Below are 22,365 nucleotides of genomic sequence, written 5' to 3'. Positions count from 1 at the left end.
GTTCCACAGGGGTCAATGCCAGGTCTGCTGCTATTTTTAATATCTATAAATAATTTAGATAGGAATACAAATAACAAGCTGGTTAAGTTTGCTGATGATACCAAGAGAGGTGGATTAGCAGATAATTTGGAATCCATTATATACAATACAATACAATACAGTTTATTGTTGTATAGCCCAAAATCACACAGGAAGTGCCGCAATGGGCTTTAACAGGCCCTGCCTCTTGACAGCCCACCAGCCTTGACTCTCTAAGAAGACAAAGAAAAACTCCCAAAAAAACCTTGTAGGGAAAAATGGAAGAAACCTTGGGAAAGGCAGTTCAAAGAGAGACCCCTTTCCAGGTAGGTTGGGCGTGCAGTGGGTGTCAAAAGAAGGGGGTCAATACAATACAATGCAGTACGCAGAACAGAACAATTTCTCAATATAGTAAGAAATAAAAAATATAAATTTTAGAATTACATAGCAGAATTTAACAGTAGATGATATATCCCATAATAAGATTTGGATTTGTTTAGAGTCCTGGAGACCTCATCCTTCATGCTGCCTCCCCCATTTGGCCATTCCACAGCTGAAACAGTGCTGGGCCAGCCAATCCGATGAAAGGACCCCTCTTTCCCACGATTCCTGCGATCCTCCATCTGGGATGACTTTTCCTTAGGCAGGCAAAACAACTTGGCAGGTGGGCCGTGGCACCAAGTGCCACATTTGAGTACCAAGAAGAAAAACAGAATAAGTGAGGGTTAGTATACAATTATAACTGTCATGTTACTTATGGGGCGGCACGGTGGCGCAGTGGGTAGCGCTGCTGCCTCGCAGTTGGGAGACCTGGGGACCTGGGTTCGCTTCCCGGGTCCTCCCTGCGTGGAGTTTGCATGTTCTCCCAGTGTCTGCGTGGGTTTCCTCCGGGCACTCCGGTTTCCTCCCACAGTCCAAAGACATGCAGGTTAGGTGGATTGGCGATTCTAAATTGGCCCTAGTGTGTGCTTGGTGTGTTTGTGTGAATCCTGTGGTGGGTTGGCACCCTGCCCAGGATTGGTTCCTGCCCTGTGTTGGCTGGGATTGGCTCCAGCAGACCCCCGTGACCCTGTGTTCGGATTCAGCGGGTTGGAAAATGGATGGATGGATGGATGTTACTTATGTTTTAGTGCTAATGACTAACAACAGAGATGCAGTCTGTACAGTTAATCAGCAGCTCTAGTCAGGGTGTGCTAAACTGAAGTAGTGAGTCTTCAGCCAGGATTTGAAAGCTGAGACCGAAGGGGCATCTCTTATAGTAGCAGGCAGACCATTCCACAGTTTAGGGGCCCTGTAACTAAAAGCTCGACCTCCCACTGTTATTTTATTAATCCTTGGAATCATAAGCAGACCGGCATCTTGAGATCTTAATGTGCCCTCAGGTATATATCATCACAGAAGGACTTGAACAGCATGCAGGCATTGGGCAGATTTGTGGCAGATGAAATTTAATGTCAGTAAATGTAAAGAATTACACATAGCAGGTAAAAATGTGAGGTTTGAATACACAATGGGTGGCCGGAAAATTGAGAGTACATCTTATGAGAAGGATTTAGGAGTCATAGTTGACTTGGCTCTCTCAACTTCCTGGCAGTGTTCAGAAGCCATGAAGAAGGCTAACAGAATGTCAGGTAATATAGCGCCTTGATGTGTGGAGTACAAGTCACAGGAGGTTCTGCTCAAGCTTTATAAGACACTGGTGAGGCCTCATCTGGAGTCCTGGGTGTAGTTTGGGTCTACAAAAAGGACATAGCAGCACTAGAGAAGGTCCAGAGAAGAACGACTAGGCTGATTGAGGGGCTACAGGGGATGAGTTATGAGGAAAGATTAAAAGAGCTGAGCCTTTACAGTTTAAATAAAAGGAGATTAAGAGGAGAAGTGATTGAAGTGTTTAAATTATGAAGGGAATTAATCCAGTGGATTGAGACTGTGACTTTAAAATGAGTTCATCAAGAACACGGGGACAGTGTTTCGAAACTTGTGAAGGGTAAATTTCACACAAACATTAGGAAGTTTTTCTTTACACACGGAGACCAAAGACACTAAGAGACCAAGTAGTGTGGTAGACAGTAAGACTTTAGGGACTTGATGTTATTTTAGAAGAATTAAGTGGACAGGACTGGCGAGCTTTGTTGGGCTGAATGGCCTGTTCTCTTGATTGTTCTAACGTTCTAATGCTCTAATATGAGTATTAGTACCTTTGCAGATATCTTCATCACTTCCGCTGCAGCAGTCTTTTATAAGTCCTCTCAGGTAACTGCAACTCTGCCTTGTACTCTGTCAGCACAATCTTTGGCCAAAGTGCTGTCCAGAGCACCGCCCTTTATATGGTGTGTGGCGTCTGTGGCCACACCCCCTAGCAACTGGTCATCGCATCACAGCAAAGGCCAAACACAAGTAATAGCACAACGTAGTCTTGGAATTTACAAAACATAACATTAAATGCAATGAAAACTCTTCAAAACAAAACCTAACATGTACAGCATATAATAACTCCGCAAGATTCATTGACAAATGTTTGGAGAAGGCTGAGCAGAAAACTCAACATTTTTTCAACATTTCATAAAGTTTAACAAACCACAGGAGGAGAAGGAGCGAACCATGGCGATACGTTCAGTGCAGAGCCTGAGGAGAGGTTTTGTCCCATGATACTTGACGTGTTCACATACATCATGGAGTGTTGTTATTTCCAGCAGGGTGGTGCATAGGTCTGTTCAGCATTATCAAACTTGAGTGAAGTAAACATGAATGAGATATGAAGACAAGAAAACGGTGGTACAAAAGACAGGAGCAATTCAACTTGCTTTTAAAAGCTACAATTACTCCTGTATATACACACTAAGACCAGATAATATTTACCCTTGAGTTCCTAAGGAGGATAGTGAGTACAGATATAAACCCTTAACACATATTTTTAGGAAGTCACTGTGCACTGGGGAGATTCAGAAGGACTGGAAAATGGCAAATATGATCCCATTATATAAAAAGGGTGACAGGGCAGATCCAAGCAAGTATAGGCCAGTAAGCTTAACATGCATCACAGGAAAATGAATGGAAGGAATTATTAAGGATAAGACTGAGCAGCACCTGGCAAGGACAGGAGTTATTCTGAACAGTCAGCATGGGTTCAGAAGAGGGAGGTCGTGTTTTACTAACATGCTGGAATTCTATGAGGAGGCAACAAAAGGATACGATCAAAGTGGAGCGCATGAGATTATTTATCTGGACTTTGAGAAAGCAAAAGCAGTTTTCTTTACCCTAATCCTAAATCTCAAGCCAATGTCAGGCAGTCCCATTCCATGGAGTTTGACACCAACAAACCAGCTTGTTTTTATGAAGAATGTCCATCTTCCTGGGGTGTCCACAGTGGCCAGGGTCCTTTCAACTTCATTCTTGGCTTCATTTCTCATATCACTGTCTTGTTTTTGCAGGCTGGGAGTGATGGCGAGAGCATTGGAAACTGTCCCTTCTCCCAACGTCTTTTCATGATCCTGTGGCTGAAAGGAGTCATATTCAACGTCACCACCGTCGACCTGAAACGGTAAGACGCTGCTTTAACAATATTTGTGTTCTGCCCGTAGCACTGCAGTAATTCTGGCAGCATACTCCTGAAAATTTGGGGCTCATAGGAAGAGTCTGGCACACCCAAATGGAACTAAAGCAACGCTTTAAATTCTACTCTATACATATAAAATCCTAAGGCTAAAAGTGCAACAATTTTATGTGACGTTTTTATGTCACGCTTATATTAAAACCTACAGATATATGTTTGGTATTATTCTTTTCAGAATTTATCAAACTTTAATGTGATCTTGTTAGATTTTCAGATTCTTATTCCATTTTTAAATTATAAACTAAAAAATATCAAGAACTCACATCCTGTGAGACAAGACTTTGTGCCAAGCGATTCAACCAGGCCCGGGGGCTGGAAATAAAAGACAAAGAGTAGAACAGTTGCTGTACAGACTTTTAAATGTCCGAAGAGCCGCGCGAGATGCAAATCACAAGCCACGGCACGGGGTCCAGGGGCATGGAGCATCACAATCAGGGAGTCATTACCCTCGAAAGGCTTGAACAGAGGGCAGGAGAGTCCACTCCAAACGGGCTTATTGATTTGGGTTCAAGTGGGTTTAAGACTATTTATGGAGAGCTGTCACCATTAGTGATGAGGGTCACATAAGTCTTCAGTGTGGCCCAGATTGCTACCTCTGAACGGGTTTAACCGAAACAAGCACAGCTCTCCATATTTACACTTGACATCTGGGGTAGAATTGCTAATTTTAGTAAAAGAGGCCATTTTAGTGAGGTAATGCCAAAACTATATACGATTCATCACTTAGGCTTATTTGCTCAGAAACCAAGAATATCAAACACTAGAAACTTAATGAGAGAAAAATGCATGCAATAAAACATAAATTTAATGGAGGCTACAGTGACTTTCATGGACACTTACACAATGAAACACTGCGTCACCCTTTTCTAATCTTTTATTGTCAAATAGGAAACCAGCCGACCTGCAAGACTTGGCCCCAGGAACAAACCCTCCATTCATGACATTTAATGGGGAAGTGAAAACGGATGTTAACAAGATCGAGGAATTCCTAGAGGAGAAGCTGGCACCACCCAAGTAAGTTCCTGTTTTGGAGAACCTCTATTTATTTTACAACACTTTAAAAAAACATATTTTTGGAGTAATTTAATTGGAAGAAGCCAGAAGTTCTTTTCAGTAAATTAAAATTGCATTATCAAAAAGTCCAAATTCGGAAGTAGTTATCTAACCCACTTTATTCTAACTACAGGGTCACGGGGTCTGCTGTGGCCAATCCCAGCCAACACAGGGCGCAAGGCAGGAAACAAACCCCTGGCAGGGCGCCAGCCCACCGCAGGACACGTACACACATACACACACACACACATCCACTAGGGACAATTCAGAATCGCCAATGCACCTAACCTGCATGTCTTTGGACTGTGGGAGGAAACCAGAGTACCCGGAGGAAACCCACGCAGACACGGGGAGAACATGCAAATTGTAGAATTCAATAACTCAAAAGTGGAAATGTCAATAATGAATAGTGAATTAATTGGTAGATGGTTTCAAAACTAGGATGTTCAGGGTAGGCCGTGACCGCCAGTCCCCGTTGACCCTGAACTAAGTTCAGTGTGTTTAAGAATGTTAAGGAAGACTTTATGGACAACTGTCGCCATTAATGATGAGGGTCACATGAATTTGCGAAATACAATACAATACAATACAATACAATTTATTTTTGTATAGCCCAAAGTCACACAAGGAGTGCCACAACAGGCTTTAACAGGCCCTGCCTCTTGACAGCCCCCCATCCTTGACCCTCTAAGAAGATAAGGAAAAACTCCCCCCCAAGAAAAACCCCTGTAGGGAAAAAATGCAAGAAACCTTGGGAAAGGCAGTTCAAAGAGAGACCCCTTTCTAGGTAGGTTGGGTGTGGAGTGGGTGTACACATATATATATATATATATATATATATATATAAATATATATATATATATATATATATATACAAAGATATACACACATACATGCACTTACAATAACATAATAATTTAATTAATTTTTTTTAATTTTTTTGCATTTATATAGCGCTTTTCTCACTACTCAAAGCGCTCAGCAATTGCAGGTTAAGGGCCTTGCTTAAGGGCCCAACAGAGCAGAGTCCCTAATGGCATTGACGGGATTCGAACCGGCAACCTTCCGATTGCCAGTGCAGATCTCTAGCCTCAGAGCCACCACTCCGCCCTATAGAAATCAATATAAACAACATTAACATCATTATCATATGAGAATATGAAGTAATATATAAGAAGCACATTTCATATAAATATAAATTATTAAACAGTAAAATGTTCTTCTATAATTTGCTACCGTGGCTTTTCGTTGGTCTGTCCAGGATTTTAAATCACCTGTAGCTCGCAAACCTTTTCACCTATTGACTTGAAATCTGGTACACATATAGTACGTCACGTCTGCTATCCGCTTTATGGGTGATGATTGTATTACTCTTTTTATCTTTATTTTATTTTATTGTAGAATCAACTCCTATCTGCGCACACCAGGGCGGCCGTGGGCAGATGCGTATGGTGTATTCACTCCATGTTATCGTGCATTGTGCTGTCACTGGTATTTTAATAAAAGAATTTGAACAACATATAAGAAGCGTATAAATTATTAAACAGTAAAACATTAACATTTAAGAAGTAAAGTTACATTAAGTACTACTGCAGTGCCTTCGGGTATACCTCATTTTTTGTTTGCCCATTACATGCTTAAATGTATACATTTTTTGGTGTACCTACTCAAGAACACGCGACATATAACCGAGCGTGGGAGAAGCATGGATTTTAAACACGCGTTGAGTTCATCTGCTGGTCTCCCTCGTGGAATAACTGGTAATGTTTGACTAAAATCTACAGCGAGTAAAACGACATTACCTCCTATTTTTTTTTTTTTTATGATCTCTGAGATCTTGCTTTTTTCGGTTCAAGGCTTCATAAGCTCTTTTATGTTCCATGGTGTACTTATCCCAAACCATCATCTTTGAATGTTGCAAGACTTTCGCCTTGTATGTATCCATCCATCCATCCATCCATTTTCCAACCCGTTGAATCCGAACACAGGGTCACGGGGGTCTGCTGGAGCCAATCCCAGCCAACACAGGGCACAAGGCAGGGAACCAATCCTGGGCAGCCTTGTATGTAGATCCGGGTAATTACATTCATTTCATTCCTAGTCTGAATCACAATCTGATTGTATGGGTGGTTACCTGGCAGGTAATGCTTATGCTTGGTCATCAAGTCGTCTAACATCCACCACGTGCCCTCTTTTAATTGCGAGAAGCAGATATATATAGCCAAATTCTCGCACTTTGTTGCGGCGAAGTACTGCTTTTAATTTTTTATTAAGAAGAAAAGAAAACCTTTTTAAACGGATCGAAAATATACCAATAACAATTTGTTAAGGATTTGTTTTTTTGCGAACCTCCCTTTTCACAGCTGTCGCGCTACGGCGTGTGTTTCGTTTATTTGACAGTATGTAGATGGTGATAATTACATTCATGGCATTCGTTTTCTGAATCACAATCTGATTGTATGGGTGGTTACCTGCCAGGTTACGCTTGTGGTTGGTCAGGAAGTCGCCTTACGTCCGCCACGTGCCCTCTTTCTGTTCCCAGAATCAGATCATAGAATGGTTTTAATAGTTTACTTTCAAATAATGCAAAGAGTATGCGACACGTGTTTCTCTCTAATTCTGGGCTCATCAGGCATACACACTCACTGCATCCCCTCTCGGGAATCGAATCTCTATCGTCAGCGCCAGAGTTGAAGCTCCTAACGTTGCGGTCAGCAAGTTGGCTAACATCCGCCATGTGCCGTCTTTCAGTTGCGAGAAGCAGATCATAGAATGGTTGAAATTGTTTACTTTCAAATTATGAAAAGAGTACGCGACATGTGTTTCGCCCTAATTCTGTGCTCGTCATGCGTACACACTCATTGCATCCCCTCTCAGGAATCGAATCTCGAACGTCAGCGCCAGAGGTGAAGCCCCTAACGTTGCGCTACGGCGTGTGGTTTGTTTATACCTCGTGTCGTCTCATTAAACTTTTATCTCGCGAATATGTTATTGCAATCCGCAGCTGGAGCGTTTCTATAAACTTAATTTAAACTTACGTTTTACACCGTGCTTTGTTTCCCTTATGAAGATGCTTGTATGCTTCACTCGCTCGCTTCTTATTGTTTTGCTCCCTTCTCAATTGTTTAATGAATTTTTTGTTCTTCGCTGTTTGCGGCTCTTCCTTCATTTCTCCCTACTGCATTCACAGTCTTTTCACGTGATTACCATCGAGCTGCCGTCCATTACAGTATATTGTCCAAAAACAGGTTCCAGTTATGACCATTACGCGTTGAATTTCGAAATGAAACCTGCCTAACTTTTGTAAGTAAGCTGTAAGGAATGAGCCTGCCAAATTTCAGCCTTCTACCTACACGGGAAGTTGGAGAATTAGTGATGAGTCAGTCAGTGAGGGCTTTGCCTTTTATTAGTATAGATAGATAGATAGATAGATAGATAGATAGATAGATAGATAGATAGATAGATAGATAGATAGATAGATAGATAGATAGATAGATAGATAGATAGATAGATAGATAGATTTCTTTATTGTCATTATGCATACACATAACCAAATTTTTTTGTTGGTAGGACTTGGCTTCAAGGCAGAATACTTAAAATACACAATACACTATAAATAATAAAATAAACATAATAAGTATAAAAGACAGCAGCAATAAAACATCATCAAGTCCAGACTTTTCTTGAGGTAGTACGCCTGCAGAGACCAGTGGTCTGTGCGCGTGGGTCTGCAGGGGAGGAATATGAGTGTGTATGTTTGATTACGAGGTAAAGTGCGTGTGCATGTCTACAGGGGGGCAGGTTAGGGGTAGATGTAGATATATGTGTGTGTATCAGCAGGGGCAGATGGACTTCATAACACTGGGGATCAAGCTGTCTTTCAGTCTGCTGGTACGTGTTTTTATGTTTCTGTACCGCTTTCCCGAAGGCAGTGGTACAAACAGTCTATTTCCCTAATGGGTGAGATCCACAGCTATACCTTTGGCCCACTTCTGCACCCTTCAAGCATATGCAGAGTCCAGGTTTAGGAGAGGACTTCCCACGATCCCCTGTGCTGTTCTCACCACCCGTGCCAAGTCCATCCTGTCCTGTGCTGTGCAGCTGCCGTACCACACTGTCATACTGTGACAGAGAATGCTTTATATAGCGGATCTATAGAAGTTTGTGAGCAGCTGAGAGGAGAATCAAGCACGTCTCATTTTCCTGAGGAAGAAGAGTCTTTGTTGGGGCTTCTTTACCAGGTGACATGTGTTCAAAGACAAGGTCACATCCGATGTGATGTGGATACCCAAGAACTTGATATTGTCCACACATGTTACAGCCTCCTCATGTATGAATATAGGAGCATGTTCTGTTCTTCTGGACCTCCTATAGTCCACAATGACCTCGTTGGTCTTGCTGGTGTTCAAGATGAGGTTGTTGACTAAGCACCATTAGGCGGAGTGGTGGCTCTGAGGCTACAGATCTGCGCTAGTATCCAGAAGGTTGCCGGTTCGAATCCCCGTCACTGCCAAAAGAGATCCTACTCTGCTGGGCACTTGAGCAATACCCTTAACCTGAAATTGCTCCAGGGGCACTGTACAATGGCTGACCCTGCGCTCTGACCCCAAGGGGTATGTGAAAACTAACAAATTCCATCCATCCATTTTCCAACCCGCTGAATCTGAACACAGGGTCATGGGGGTCTGCTGGAGCGAATCCCAGCCAACACAGGGCACAAGGCAAGAACCAATCCCGGGCAGGATGCCAACCCACCGCAGGACACACACAGACACACCCACACACACTAGGGCCAATTTAGAATCGCCAATCCACCTAACCTGCATGTTTTTGGATTGTGGGAGGAAACCGGAGTGCCCGAAGGAAACCCACGCAGACACGTGGAGAACATGCAAACTTCACGCAGGGAGGACCCGGGAAGCGAACCCAGGTCTCCTAACTGCGAAGCAGCAGCGCTACCACTGTGCCACCGTGCCGCCCCTAACAAATTCCTAATACAAGAAATTGTATAAGGCAAAATAAAGAACAAAAAAAAAATAGTGCTAGGTGCTGTATCTCCTTTCTGTAGTGAGTCTCATCATTGTCTGATATGAGACCCACCATGGTGGTATCATCCGCAGACTTCACAACCATATTTGTGGCATGGATGGCAGAGGAATTGTGCGTAAATAACATCAAGAGTACTGGGCTGAGCACACAACCCTGTGGCTGTGCCTGTGTTCAAAACCAGTGTGGCTGATGTACGATCTCCAGTTCTAACCACCTGAGGCCTGTTGGTGAGAAAGTCCCTGATCCAGAGACACAACAATATGGACAGACCTAGATTATGAAGCTTTTGTACCAGCTTGTCCGGGATTACGGTGTTAAACGCTGAACTAAAATTGATGAATAGCATCCTTACATGCTGCCTTCTGGACTCAAAGATGCCCCTGCAAAGATTTCAGATCAACTCTGATTTACACCTCAGAGGATGTATGGCTTGGTCCTGGTGTGTGTTCAGCAATTTAGTTTGAAATGTATAGAAGGTTTTTTGGTATAGTTGGGGATCTGCAGCCCAGTTAAAACTGCTGTCTGTCACTAAGAAGCCTGGCAAATTGGACAATGGCCACTTTGTCCTGCATCACAATATGGTAATAACGGCACACCATTTTTATTATCCTTAACATTGATTTACATTTCTTCTAATTTAGATCTCTGGCCTATTTCTCGATAATGATGTGATTTATTAATTTTTTGAAATGTTATTCCTACCATTATAATTATGCAAGGGTTTTCAATATTGGTCAGAAACAACGTATCTGGCTTGTTTTAGAAGCATATGAGGTGGGACACAAAAATAACCGGGCTGGGCTTGGGGCTTTTCTGGTAAACCGTCTGGAGGTCGGCCGAATGTGAATCATAGAACTAAAGACTCTCCTACAAGTCCTCTCAAACCGCCAACCGGCTAGTTATATCCTGTGAATAGCCCAGTCAGTATTTGCACAACAATCGCTACACGAGTTGCTGCTATAAAGTAGGGTGAAAAAAATCTAACAGCGAATCAACATCAAATTTCTCACAAAATTGAACAAAACGGCCACAGAAACTTATGAAATGATAAAAACCGTGTACGGTGATAACAGTTTGTCTCACACACAAGTTTTTGAGTGGCACAAACGTTTCAAGGAAGGTCAAGAAAATGTGGACGATGTTCAACACCCAGGTCAAGAGGGGGGTGGGTGCTTCACCAGTGCTTTTTCCGTAAAGCAGCTTTTGACCGACAAAAACATTCCTGTTCTCGATCATCCTCCCTATTTGCCCGATTTAGGTCCCTGTGATTTTTACTTGTTCCTGAAAATCAAAAGGGACCTGAAGGGAACACATTTTTCTTCAATGGATGAATTCATGACAGAAACAGCAAGCCTGTTGAAGAGCCTCAAGCAAAAATACTTACAGTACTGTCTCAATCAATGGAAGATATGTATGGAGTGGTGCAGAGATCGGGAGAGAGGAGTATAGAGAAGGTGACAATGTTTAGAATGCTGCAATCCATCAATAAATATATATTTTTTTGTGTCTCACCTCGTATATCATGCTGAGACGCCCATTTTGCTGCCCCGATTGGCGGCTGCTATTTTAGAGCTATTTGTATCTACCATTTCCCAGAATACATTGCAGAAGGACGTCACCAGAAGGACTGTAAAGGTGTTCCTCAGCAGGGCTGGGATATCCGAGTTTAACTGTGGAAGAAATATTAAGTTTTTTGTTCTTCTCAGTTACTGAATCTCTGCTCTTGCTTTTTGAATCAAATTTTTGGTCCTCATTTTGGTTTCGATGCTTGGTCAAGATGAATTTCTACCCATTTGGGAGTTGATTTGTTTTGGACCTATTTTTGTAAAACTTATTTGTGTGGAATGTTATTTGATTTTAATAAAATCCAAAAAAAAAGAATTTCTACCCATTTACTGATTGATCCCTTACATGTCAGTACAAATAATGCATTCATTTACGGGTCCTTCATTCTCTGGCCTGCCACAGATCCATCTCTTGGTACAATATCGATCAGCAGAACCACAGATGCCATAATCTAGGGTTTGGGCCTTTTTTGTTGTTATTTTTAAATGATACTATGTTACTATGTTTGTCCTTTACATTTTTGTTTATTTTTATCATTATGGCAAAGACGTCACCTGATGAGTTTCTGTATTACCGGTTACTGTTTGGACTTGTAAGTTTCTGATCTCCCAGTATTGACTCCTTTTACGGCTCACATCCCATCTCCCGATCGACTCTTCACAAAAATATCTGCTAATCTGTTTTGCCATCTTTAAGTAACTTCTAGTTTTTATCTTATTTTATTATAGATATCCTAAACTAACAGCGACCCATCCTGAGTCCAATTCAGCTGGAAATGATGTTTTTGCAAAATTCTCTGCGTATGTCAAAAATACCCGAAAGGATGTCCATGAGAGTAAGTGTCGCCCCCACTCTCTACTCTTTTTATTCATTTTTTTAATCAATATGGCAACACGTGAGCTTAGCTTGGCACAATAATTAAATGAACTGGTTTGAAGTGCAGTTCTGATGTGTATCCTGCCAACTACGCCATATTGGGGCAGCTAAGTGTGTTTCTGCTGTGATTTTTTTTTTCTTTCATTCCTTTATTTTGCAGGCATGGGAACTATTATTATTTTCTCATTACAGGTCTACGAGGTTGTTATTGTCACATGTGGAGGGGGGAATGAAACTCTTACTTTCATTTGCTAATCAACATGTAACACGTCACCGCTTTCTATCATCGTGTCATTTTATTATCTATGTATACAAACTGGTAAGGGTTGTGTCTGTCTGTCATATTATTATTCATGAACTGCTAGTGCAGTGTTATCTGGATTTGCGTCTTTTTCACGATCAACTGACGTGGCAGAAATAGAAGAACTGAGGAGACACCTGTTAAACATGAAGCAAATTTCGTGAGCCAATCACGTACTTGTGAACAACTGGGAATGATCTTGGAGAAACTGGAGGTCCGTGGGATTTCTAGTCATTTCTTTTTTTTTTTACTGTGGCCACTGCCCTCTTGTAGATGGTTCATAGACTTGCCAGCTGTTTTGTGGATAGCAATACATCCCCATTGCCATCACATGATGGCAGGCAGCTGAGTGTTGTGATGTCACATTCAGGTGGTATTTAAGGAGACCGTGTTCTCCTCCTGGCGTCCATGATTGTCTTCAGTGCTGGTTCTCCCTAGAAGCCTGTTGTGATTAGGATCTTTGTCAACTCTGTTCTCTGTAAAAACACAACATTAAACATTTATTTCATTTTTCTCAAAAATTGTTTTTTTGGCTGGAATATTCCTTTAATCCAAAAAAAACATCGGGAGTGGTCTCCCCTCAACTCTCTCATGTACTCAGATAACGGGATGGATATTCGAGGAGTAAACCACAAGACAATGATTGTATTTTTATGTTATGTACATTAAAGAACCATCAACGACAAATCAAATCAAATTAATAATATATTGAACAATTATTATAAAAGTGAAATTGAATAAATCGGACTGTGCAGCTGCATGATAAAAAATTTGCTTTGATAATTTTATTTTGATGAGCAATTCTAGTAAATTACCACTTTCAGTAAGCAGAAGTGGGGCAAAAGTTGCAACAGACTTTAGTAATGTGTGTAATGTAATAAACCTGGAGAAAGCAAATGTGGGTGTCTCGAGAGGAGTTGTGGTATTGTAGGAGGAAGTCGGGAGTGGCAGAGAAGTACGTAAGAGTTGTACAGGATATGTACGAGGGAAGTGTGACTGTGGTGAGGACTGCGGTAGGAGTGATGGATGCATTCAAGGTGGAGGTGGGATTACATCAGGGATCAGGTACATAGATGAGATTAGACAGGAGTCCCCATGGACTATGATGTTTGCTGATGACACCGTGATCTGTAGCAAGAGTAGGGAGCAGGTTGAGGAGACCCTGGAGAGGTGGATGTATGCTTTAGAGAGGAGAGGAATGAAGGTCAGTAGGAACAAGACAGAATACATGTGTGTGAACAAGAGGGAGGTCAGTGGAATGGTGAGGATGTAGGGAGTAGAGTTGGCGAAGGTGGATGAGTTTAAATACTTGGGATCAACAGTACAGAGTAATGGGGATTGTAGAAGAGATTGAGCTGCCAGGGAAGAGGAAAAGAGGAAGGCCAAAGAGTAGGTTTATGGATGTGGTGAGAGGACATGCAGGTGATGGGTATAACAGAGCAAGATGACGAGGACAGAAAAATATGGAAGAAGATGATCCCCTAACGGGAGCAGCCAAAAGATGAAGAAGAAATAATGTAATACTTGACCACAAAATTTCATTTATGTAAAGCAAAAAACTTTCTCAAATGTGTATGTATTACCATTTGAACGTCAAACGGAAAATTGCGATTATCTCGAAAAAATTTAAAGCGACCAAAAATGCTTAGAATGTGGTGTTTTACCATAATATGATGTGAAATTAACAAATTTTGAATATTTTTGGGGAAATGTTTCAGGTAAAATACCACTTCCGGTTAGCAGAAATAGCCCAAAAGTCAATAGAAATCTAGGAAGACAAATAGAAATTTGGTTGACCTAAGTGAAAGTGTGCTCAAGTTATCGAGTTTACATACACAGACTCACACACACACACACACACGTACACACACACACACACACACACACACACACACACACACACACACACACACACACACACACACACACAGACAGACACACAGACATAATTCCAAAAATGGTATTTTCGGATACAGGGAGGTCTAAAACATCTAGATTCATCAAAAGTTCGAAAATGGAATTTTTGGAGGATTCTAATACTTTCCCTATACTTTGTATATGAGAAAGTCAGGGAGGTCTAAAATGTCGAGATTCATCAAAATCTCAACATCGAATTTTTGGGTGATTCCAATACTTTCAGTACAAGAAAGTAAATCGGACTTAGAGAGGTGTAAAACATCGGGATTCATCAAAATCTTGAGGTCAAATTTTTGGACGATTAAAATACTTTCCCTACGAGAAAGTAAATTGGACTCAGGGAGGTCTAAAACATCGAGATTCATCAAAATCTTAAGGTCGACTTTTTGGATGATTACAATACTTTCCCTATACTTTGTATACGAGAAAGTAAAAAACATAAAACGCAAAGTCCAAAAAGTAGTATTGAAAACAAAAGCAGAATCAACTAAATTGGAAATGTGGAATCTGCAATAGAATGTGTGGCACCGACTTTTGTCCAGTTGACCCAATGATGTTCAGTCATCCAGCAGTGGAAACCATTTTAACACAAGTAGACAAAGAATCCATAATATGGAAAAACACAGTGTCATCATGAAGGACATGAATACTTTGTAATTGTATTAAAACAACTTCAAAATGGAACAACAACACAAACATCCAAATATACAATGAGAAATGAAAACTCTTGAATTTTTTTTTCTCATTGTTCTGAACTAAAATGAACCCAAATCATAACAGGAATTTGTTTCTTACAGACCCCATCAGGTTTTTCTCCAGGATTTCTCTCTGTTTATTTTACCCTCACAAGCGTTCCATTGCCTGCAGAAGAGAAGCATCCCCACAATCTGCTGAAGCTGGTGAGAATGACGTCTTTCTGATGGTGTTCACTCTTCAAACATGGTGTTTAGTCTGATGGCCAAAACGCTCAACTTTGGCCTTATCAGACTGAAGAACCCTCTTCTAGCTAACCTTGGAGTCTCCCATATACCTTCTGCTGGGATGTCCTGCGTGTTTATGCCACTCTCCCTTAAAGCTACCACTGGTGAAGCAACAGTTGTCGTAATGGTTGTCATATGTCTATTGATGGTCGCCATCACTAGTTGTCTTCTTCATACATGATCACTCAGTTTTTGTGGATGGCCTGCGCTAATGTATCTGCCACATCCTTTCTATTTCTTAATGTCTGATTTAACTGGATATTCAGTGTCTAGGACACTTTCCTGTCTCCATCTCCAAAGTTGTGCTTTTCAATTGGATTCAGCAAGTCTGTGATGATGATGATGATGATGATAATGATTATTATTATTGCTGTGTGATCATCTAGTCCCTCTCTTGATTCTTATCTTGAAATGGTTAATGTCTTGATAAAATCAAAATGGATCTGCGCTGGTATCGGGAAGGTTCAAATCACGTTACTGCCAGAAGGGATCCTGTTCTGTTGGGCTCTTGAGTAAAGTGCTTAACCTGGAAATTGCTCCGGGGGTGCTGTACAATGGCTGACCCTCTGCTCAGACCCCCAAAGGTCATGTGAATGGACAATTTCCCCTCAGGAATTAATAATGCTGCGGTGGGTTGGCACCCTGCCCGGGATTGGTTCCTGCCTTATGCCCTGTGTTGGCTGGGATTGGCTCCAGCAGACCCCCGTGACCCTGTAGTTAGGATTCAGCGGGTTGGAAAATGGATGGATGGATGGATGGAATTAATAATGATTACATTTTTTTTGATTGCCTGATTCTTCCCTTGATTCCTACCTTGGCATAGTGGAGAGTTTGATAATAATAAAATTATTATTATTATTATTATTATTATTATTATTATTATTATTATTATCACTGTTTGATTGCCTGGTCCCTCCCCTGATTGCCAGCTTGAGATGATGGAGAGTTTGGTAACAATAAAATTATTTATATTATTATTATTATTATTATTGCTATTATTATTATTAATGTTGTTTGATTGCCTGATTATTCACTTGATTTCTACCATAGCATGGTGGAGAGCTTGGTAACAATAAAATTATGATTATTACTATAAATATTATTCTGCGGTGGGTTGGCACCCTGCCCAGGATTGTTTCCTGCCTTGTGCCCTGTGTTGGCTGGGATTGGCTCCAGCAGACCCCCGTGACCCTGTGTTCGGATTCAGCGGGATGGAAAATGGATGGATGGATAAATATTATTATTGTTATTGTTACTATTATTACTATTATTATTATTGTTATCATTATTGTTATTACTACTGTTACTATTATTATTATTATTATTATTATTATTATTACTACCAAGGTTACTATTATTATTATTATTGTTGTTGTTATTACTATTATTACTATTATTATTATTATCATTGTTTGATTGCTTGATCCTTCACTTGATTGCTACCTTAGCATGGTGGAGAGCTTGGTAACAATAAAATTATTATTGTTACTATAATTATTATTATTGTTGCAGTAGTTGTTATTGTTACTATTATTATTATTATTGTTATTATTATGGTTATTACTATTGTTATTATTATTACTATTGTTATTATTACTATTATTATTATTATTATTGTCGCTGTTTGATTGCCTGGTCCCTTCCTTGATATCCCACCTTGATCTGGTGGAGGGCTTGTCAGCCTCTAAAGCCCACGAGCTCTGCAGATAGCAGTAAAATCTCGAAGTTCTTCCATACTTAAAAAGACGGAAGGTCAAGGCCAGACAAGAGGGTCTTGACTACTTACTAGGGGTTAACAGTAGTGAAGACAACTGCAGAGTAGTAAAGTGTTAATGGCAGAATGACATGCATCAAGCAGATGACCTCCAGAGTCAACAATTGGCACAGATTATCCCGATAAAGACGGAACTGATGGGAATACGAGTGAAGCGGGAGGCCCCTAACATATTCTGAAAAACTCTGAAAATAAAGCGTGCCAAATGCACTACCAGTGAAACCAGTTTGGCAAAAGAGAGGTCATTGAGAAAGGCAATGAGAGGTAGATGGGACCGGTGGGGGGGGTCATGAAGCATCAGGTGAGCCCACACCATCACCTTGTTAGAGAATAGAAATTTGGAAGTGAAGGAGAGCAAACTGAAGAGAAGTTAAGAAGACACGTAGGTGGTAATCCAGTAATTAGATGTCACAGTTGCCGCGTGGAATGTGAGAGGCTTCCTGTTTGTGTAAAATACTTCAACTCTCCTCCTTTTTGCTTTCCGAAGCACACTCCATTTATCAGTCAATGTTCATTCACGTAGTGCCTTTCCTGGCAGACCATGACAAGGTGCTTTAAATAGCAAACAAGAGCTTTGAAAAATCAAAAGGCTTCAGGCAACAGGACATGCTGTATTTGTGTTGTGTGTTTGGTGCCCTGCTGCGGACTGGCATCCCACCCGGTTCCTGCCTTACACCCAGTTCCGCCAGCGTGCGCTCCAACCCCTTCACGACTCTAAATGAAGACCAGGGGAGTCAGAAAGTTAATGGCTTGGCTTCCCCTGTTTAACTGACCGGTATGTAGCTGAGATGAGTTGCCATTACCCGCTGGCACCGTCACTTGACGTGGCCTGTAAATGCCACTCTTTTTCAGTAATACTAATTATTTTCATCTATCTGCAGATCTGGAGAAGGCTCTACTGAGGGCACTACGGAAGCTGGATGATTACCTGGTCACCCCTCTACCTGAAGAAATCGACGCTGACAACATGGAGGAACTTTCCGTGTCCAAGAGGAGGTACCTGGACGGAGACGAGCTGACGTTGGCTGACTGTAACCTTCTCCCCAAACTGCACATCATCAAGGTGCTTGTTTGAAAGGACTGTCAATGCTGGTACTCCCAAAAGTTTTAGTTTTGCAGCAGATAAATAAATACATAAATATTATAGTTATTATTAATAATAATTAATTAATTAAGTAACAAGGGCTTCAGTGGCACAGGGTGGCTTAGCAGATAACGCTGTAACCTTTAAAGTTTCCAGTTCAATTTTCAGCTTACCCACCTGGTCTCACGTTACCAGCTGGGCTATTCTAGTCAAGTGTGCCAGGGCATTTTGACTGGCATCCCACCCGGGGTTTGTGTCCAGTGCTGCCAGGATAGGCTTATGGTGCTGCAAACAGACCAGCAGGAGGTGCCCTAAGCACTAAATGATTGCTTGAGGAAGTGTATAAGGCCGAGCTGCTAAATTGTCCGTGCTGATGATAATAAGTTATATTAAGCAAAATCAGCAAATTACAGCCCCTTTCATAGGTAGGTTCTGGTGGCCAATTCCATAAAGCTGACATTTTCTCTAAAGCAGTCCATACTTGAACCTCCATCATGGCTGGTGCTGATTTGGCGCCGTCATGGCCATTTCTGTGTGTAAATTATTTAATGGTGGCTCAGAGCTATGGCCTCATGACACCAGTGACCTGCATGGCTTCAGCCTCTAACCTCCTGCACTGTCCTTGTGAAGTCTGCGTGTTCTCCTTATGTGAGTGTTGGGGGTTTTCTGAGCCCAGTGGCTAAGGCTGTGAACAATAAACCAGGAGGGATGAAAATAACAACAATGCAAAACATGTAAACTCAGAACAGACAAGAGACTGGGCAAAACTACTGATAATACAAGATACAGATTAGATACATACTGTATATGTTGTAAGAAGAACGACCATAAGACATTGCGAAGGTTTGGGGCAGCCACCCGTATAATTTTCCTCGGCTGCAAAATTGTTGACAAAGCACAGACATGTTCATACAACAGAGTCCAAAACAGAACTCCCTAACTGGGAGCAAGATGGCGGCTTTAGAGGCCAGTGGAGGAAGTGATGTCATCAGGACCGGAACCAGAAGTGATGCCATTGGCTGCCCCTGAGCTGGGCGGGATTTCCCTAGAATGGTCTGTAAAAGATCGAGAGGGAGAATTAGTGCACTTTGCCACCCCCTGGTCACGCGTGAGTGACAATGTATATTGTACAATACTTATCCAAATTCAAAATAAACCATTTTCTGTAGATATTTAACTAAAGAAGAAAAACTATTGTTACAGCATAAGAGTTCACATTAAAAATACTGAATGGACAAATATGTGTACAAAATGCAGAAAATTAGGATGACCTTCAAGGGGACTGAATACTTTGACACGATTCTGTAGACATTGTAGTGACAGACGGCGCTGACGTCCCAGGAGGCTCTGCGGCGCTGCGCCTACAATGAGCCTGTTAATTAGGATATCTTTCATGTTGGGTTTCAAACGGTTGTGTTTAATGTTGGTTTACAGCTTTTGGCAATGGGAGTGTTTTGTAAAGGGTGGGGGGGTGGGGTCTGAGTTTGCCTCCCACCACTAACCAATGCTGCCTGGTGTTTGAGTCCTGGTATCAGGACTAAAGAAAATGCGTAAGTTGAATATTGCCATTTGTGGTGATCGTACAGTATTACTTGAATGTACAACACTGCCAGTATTAAGGAAAGAGTAAAGAATAGAGTGTTTTCTTGATAAATCATGTCTGTTGGTGTGTCGCAATATGTATATAATTGGGTGGCACGGTGGCGGAGTGGGTAGCGCTGCTGCCTCGCAGTAAGAACACCTGGGTTCACTTCCTGGGTCCTCCCTGTGTGGAGTTTGCATGTTCTCCCCGTGTTTGCGTGGGTTTCCTCCCACAGTCCAAAGACATGCAGGTTAGGTGCATTGGCGATTCTAAATTGGCCCAAGTGTGTGTGCTTGGTGTATGTGTGTGGGTGTGTGTGTGTGTGCACCCTGCGGTAGGCTGGCTCCCTGCCCGGGGTTTGTTTCCTGCCTTGCGCCCTGTGTTGGCCGGGATTGGCTCCAGCAGACCCTCGTGACCCTGTAGTTAGGATATAGTGGGTTGGATAATGGATGGATATATACATATACATATAAATATATAAGTATTGTGAAGATCAGCCCGACCACAAACACGCCAAGACACACAAGTCCCAAAACACACACATTTATTTTCTTTGCTGCCTTTCCAGCACACAGTACACAAATCAGCCATAGCAATTAAGCTCAGTCCTTTTCTTCTTTCTTTTCCTCCTCTTTGTTGCTGCCTCCACTTCTCCACTTGCAAGCTGTGTCTTCTACCTCCCGACTCTGGCTCCCCAAATGGAGTGAGGCGGCCCCTTTTATGTTGCACCCAGATGTGTGTCAGGTGCTCCCTGATGATCTTCCTGCAGCAGTTCCTGGTGTGGCAAAAGTGCTGCAGTCCAGGGTTCTGGGATTGTCCGGGCACCCCCTGGCGGTGGGTACGGGACCCACAGGGTTGAGCTTCTAAGCTGTGCTGCCAGGGCCCTAACACCAACCCCAGCTGGTGCCCTCTCATGTCCCGGTGGAGGTACTGTCTCTCTCCCAGTCCTTGCACTCTCCAGGCATCCCAGCAAGGGTCCCAGCTGTCTGCCACAATACATATATATATATATACAGTATATATATATATATATATATATATATATATATATATATATATATATATATATATATATATATATATATATATATATATATATATATATATATATATATATATATATATATATATATTCACAAGTCTGAATTTCTATCTGATTATTTGAAAGGTTACCTACCACTGGCAAGTGGTTGTCCATTCAGCAAACATCCGCCAAGTCCTCTCAGTTGCAAGAAGCAGACCATATTTAAATATATAGTATAATAAAAATTAGACCAAAACATCATAAAGATCTGGGGCAGCCACCTTTATATTGTTTTACCAGCTGCAAAAGTTTATTTTTTTAGTAGCATGATGTGCATAGTACAGAGTCCACAACAGAACTGATTAAGTGGAGGTAAGATGGCGGTTTTAAGGGCTAGGAAAGGAAATTATGTCATCTATGCCAGAACCGGAAGTGACATCATCAGAGGCGCCGGAACTTGCCAGGGTTTCCCAGGAATTGTCTGTAAGAGAATGAGAGAGACAGTCAGCACACACCGCCACCCCCTGGTCTGATGTAGCATTACAGTTATTCAACACCTTTAGCTGCCTCCTACTCGCATGTCTGTGACAATAGATATATATATAATGTATGTATGTGTATATATATATATATATATATATATATATATATATATATATACATACAGTGAGGAACATAAGTATTTGAACACCCTGCGATTTTGCAAGTTCTCCCACTTAGAAATCGTGGAGGGGTCTGAAATTCCCATTGTAGGTGCATTCCCACTTTGGGAGACAGAATGTAAAAAAGGAATTCAGGAAATCCCATTGTATGATTTGTACAGAATTTATTTGTATTGCACTGCTGCACATAAGTATTTGAACACCTGAGAAAATCAGTGTTAATATTTGGTAAAGCCTTTATGTGCAATTACAGAGGTCAAACATTTCCTGTAGTTCTTGACCAGGTTTGCACACACTGCAACAGGGATTTTGGCCCACTCCTCCACACAGATCTCCTCTAGATCTGTCAGGTTCCGGGGCTGGCGCTGAGCAACACGGAGTTTCAGCTCCCTCCAAAGATTTTCGATTGGATTTAGGTCTGGAGACTGGCTAGGCCACTCCAGAACCTTGATATGCTTCTTACAGAGCCACTCCTTGGTTATCCTGGCTGTGTGCTTCAGGTCATTGTCATGTTGGAAGACCCAGCCACAACCCATCTTCAGTGCTCTGACTGAGGGAAGGAGGTTGTTCCTCAAAATCTCACAAAACATGGCCCCATTCATCCTCTCCTTAATACAGTGCAGTCGTCCCGTCCCCTTTGCAGAAAAGCATCCCCAAAGCATGATGCTTCCACTCCCATGCTTCACAGTAGGGATGGTGTTCTTGGAATGCAACTCCCCCTTCTTTTTCCTCCTAACACGGCGAGTGAAGTTTAGACCAAAAAGTTCTATTTTGGTGTCATCTGACCACATGACTTTCTCCCATGCCTCCTCTGGATCATCCAGATGGTCATTGGCAAACTTCAGACGGGCCTGGACATGTGATGA

At 41.8% G+C, this 22,365-nt stretch overlaps 1 protein-coding gene across 2 annotated transcripts in view; it reads left to right on the top strand.

Annotated features, from left to right (window-relative positions):
- The window catches only part of LOC114641992 (chloride intracellular channel protein 4), a 66,729-nt gene that overhangs the window by 42,235 nt on the left and 2,129 nt on the right, over positions 1–22,365 (top strand). For both annotated transcript variants that reach the window (XM_051927212.1, XM_028790997.2), the window contains exons 2-5: positions 3,450–3,559; positions 4,520–4,645; positions 12,028–12,134; positions 18,029–18,210. In XM_051927212.1, the coding sequence (XP_051783172.1) occupies positions 3,450–3,559; positions 4,520–4,645; positions 12,028–12,134; positions 18,029–18,210 (525 nt within the window). The remainder of the gene's footprint in view (positions 1–3,449; positions 3,560–4,519; positions 4,646–12,027; positions 12,135–18,028; positions 18,211–22,365) is intronic.

Source organism: Erpetoichthys calabaricus, chromosome 4, assembly GCF_900747795.2.
Source record: "Erpetoichthys calabaricus chromosome 4, fErpCal1.3, whole genome shotgun sequence".
NCBI classification, from domain to species: Eukaryota; Metazoa; Chordata; class Cladistia; order Polypteriformes; family Polypteridae; genus Erpetoichthys; species Erpetoichthys calabaricus.
Note: the sequence above shows the minus strand (reverse complement) of the source record. Positions and strands in the feature narration are given on the sequence as shown.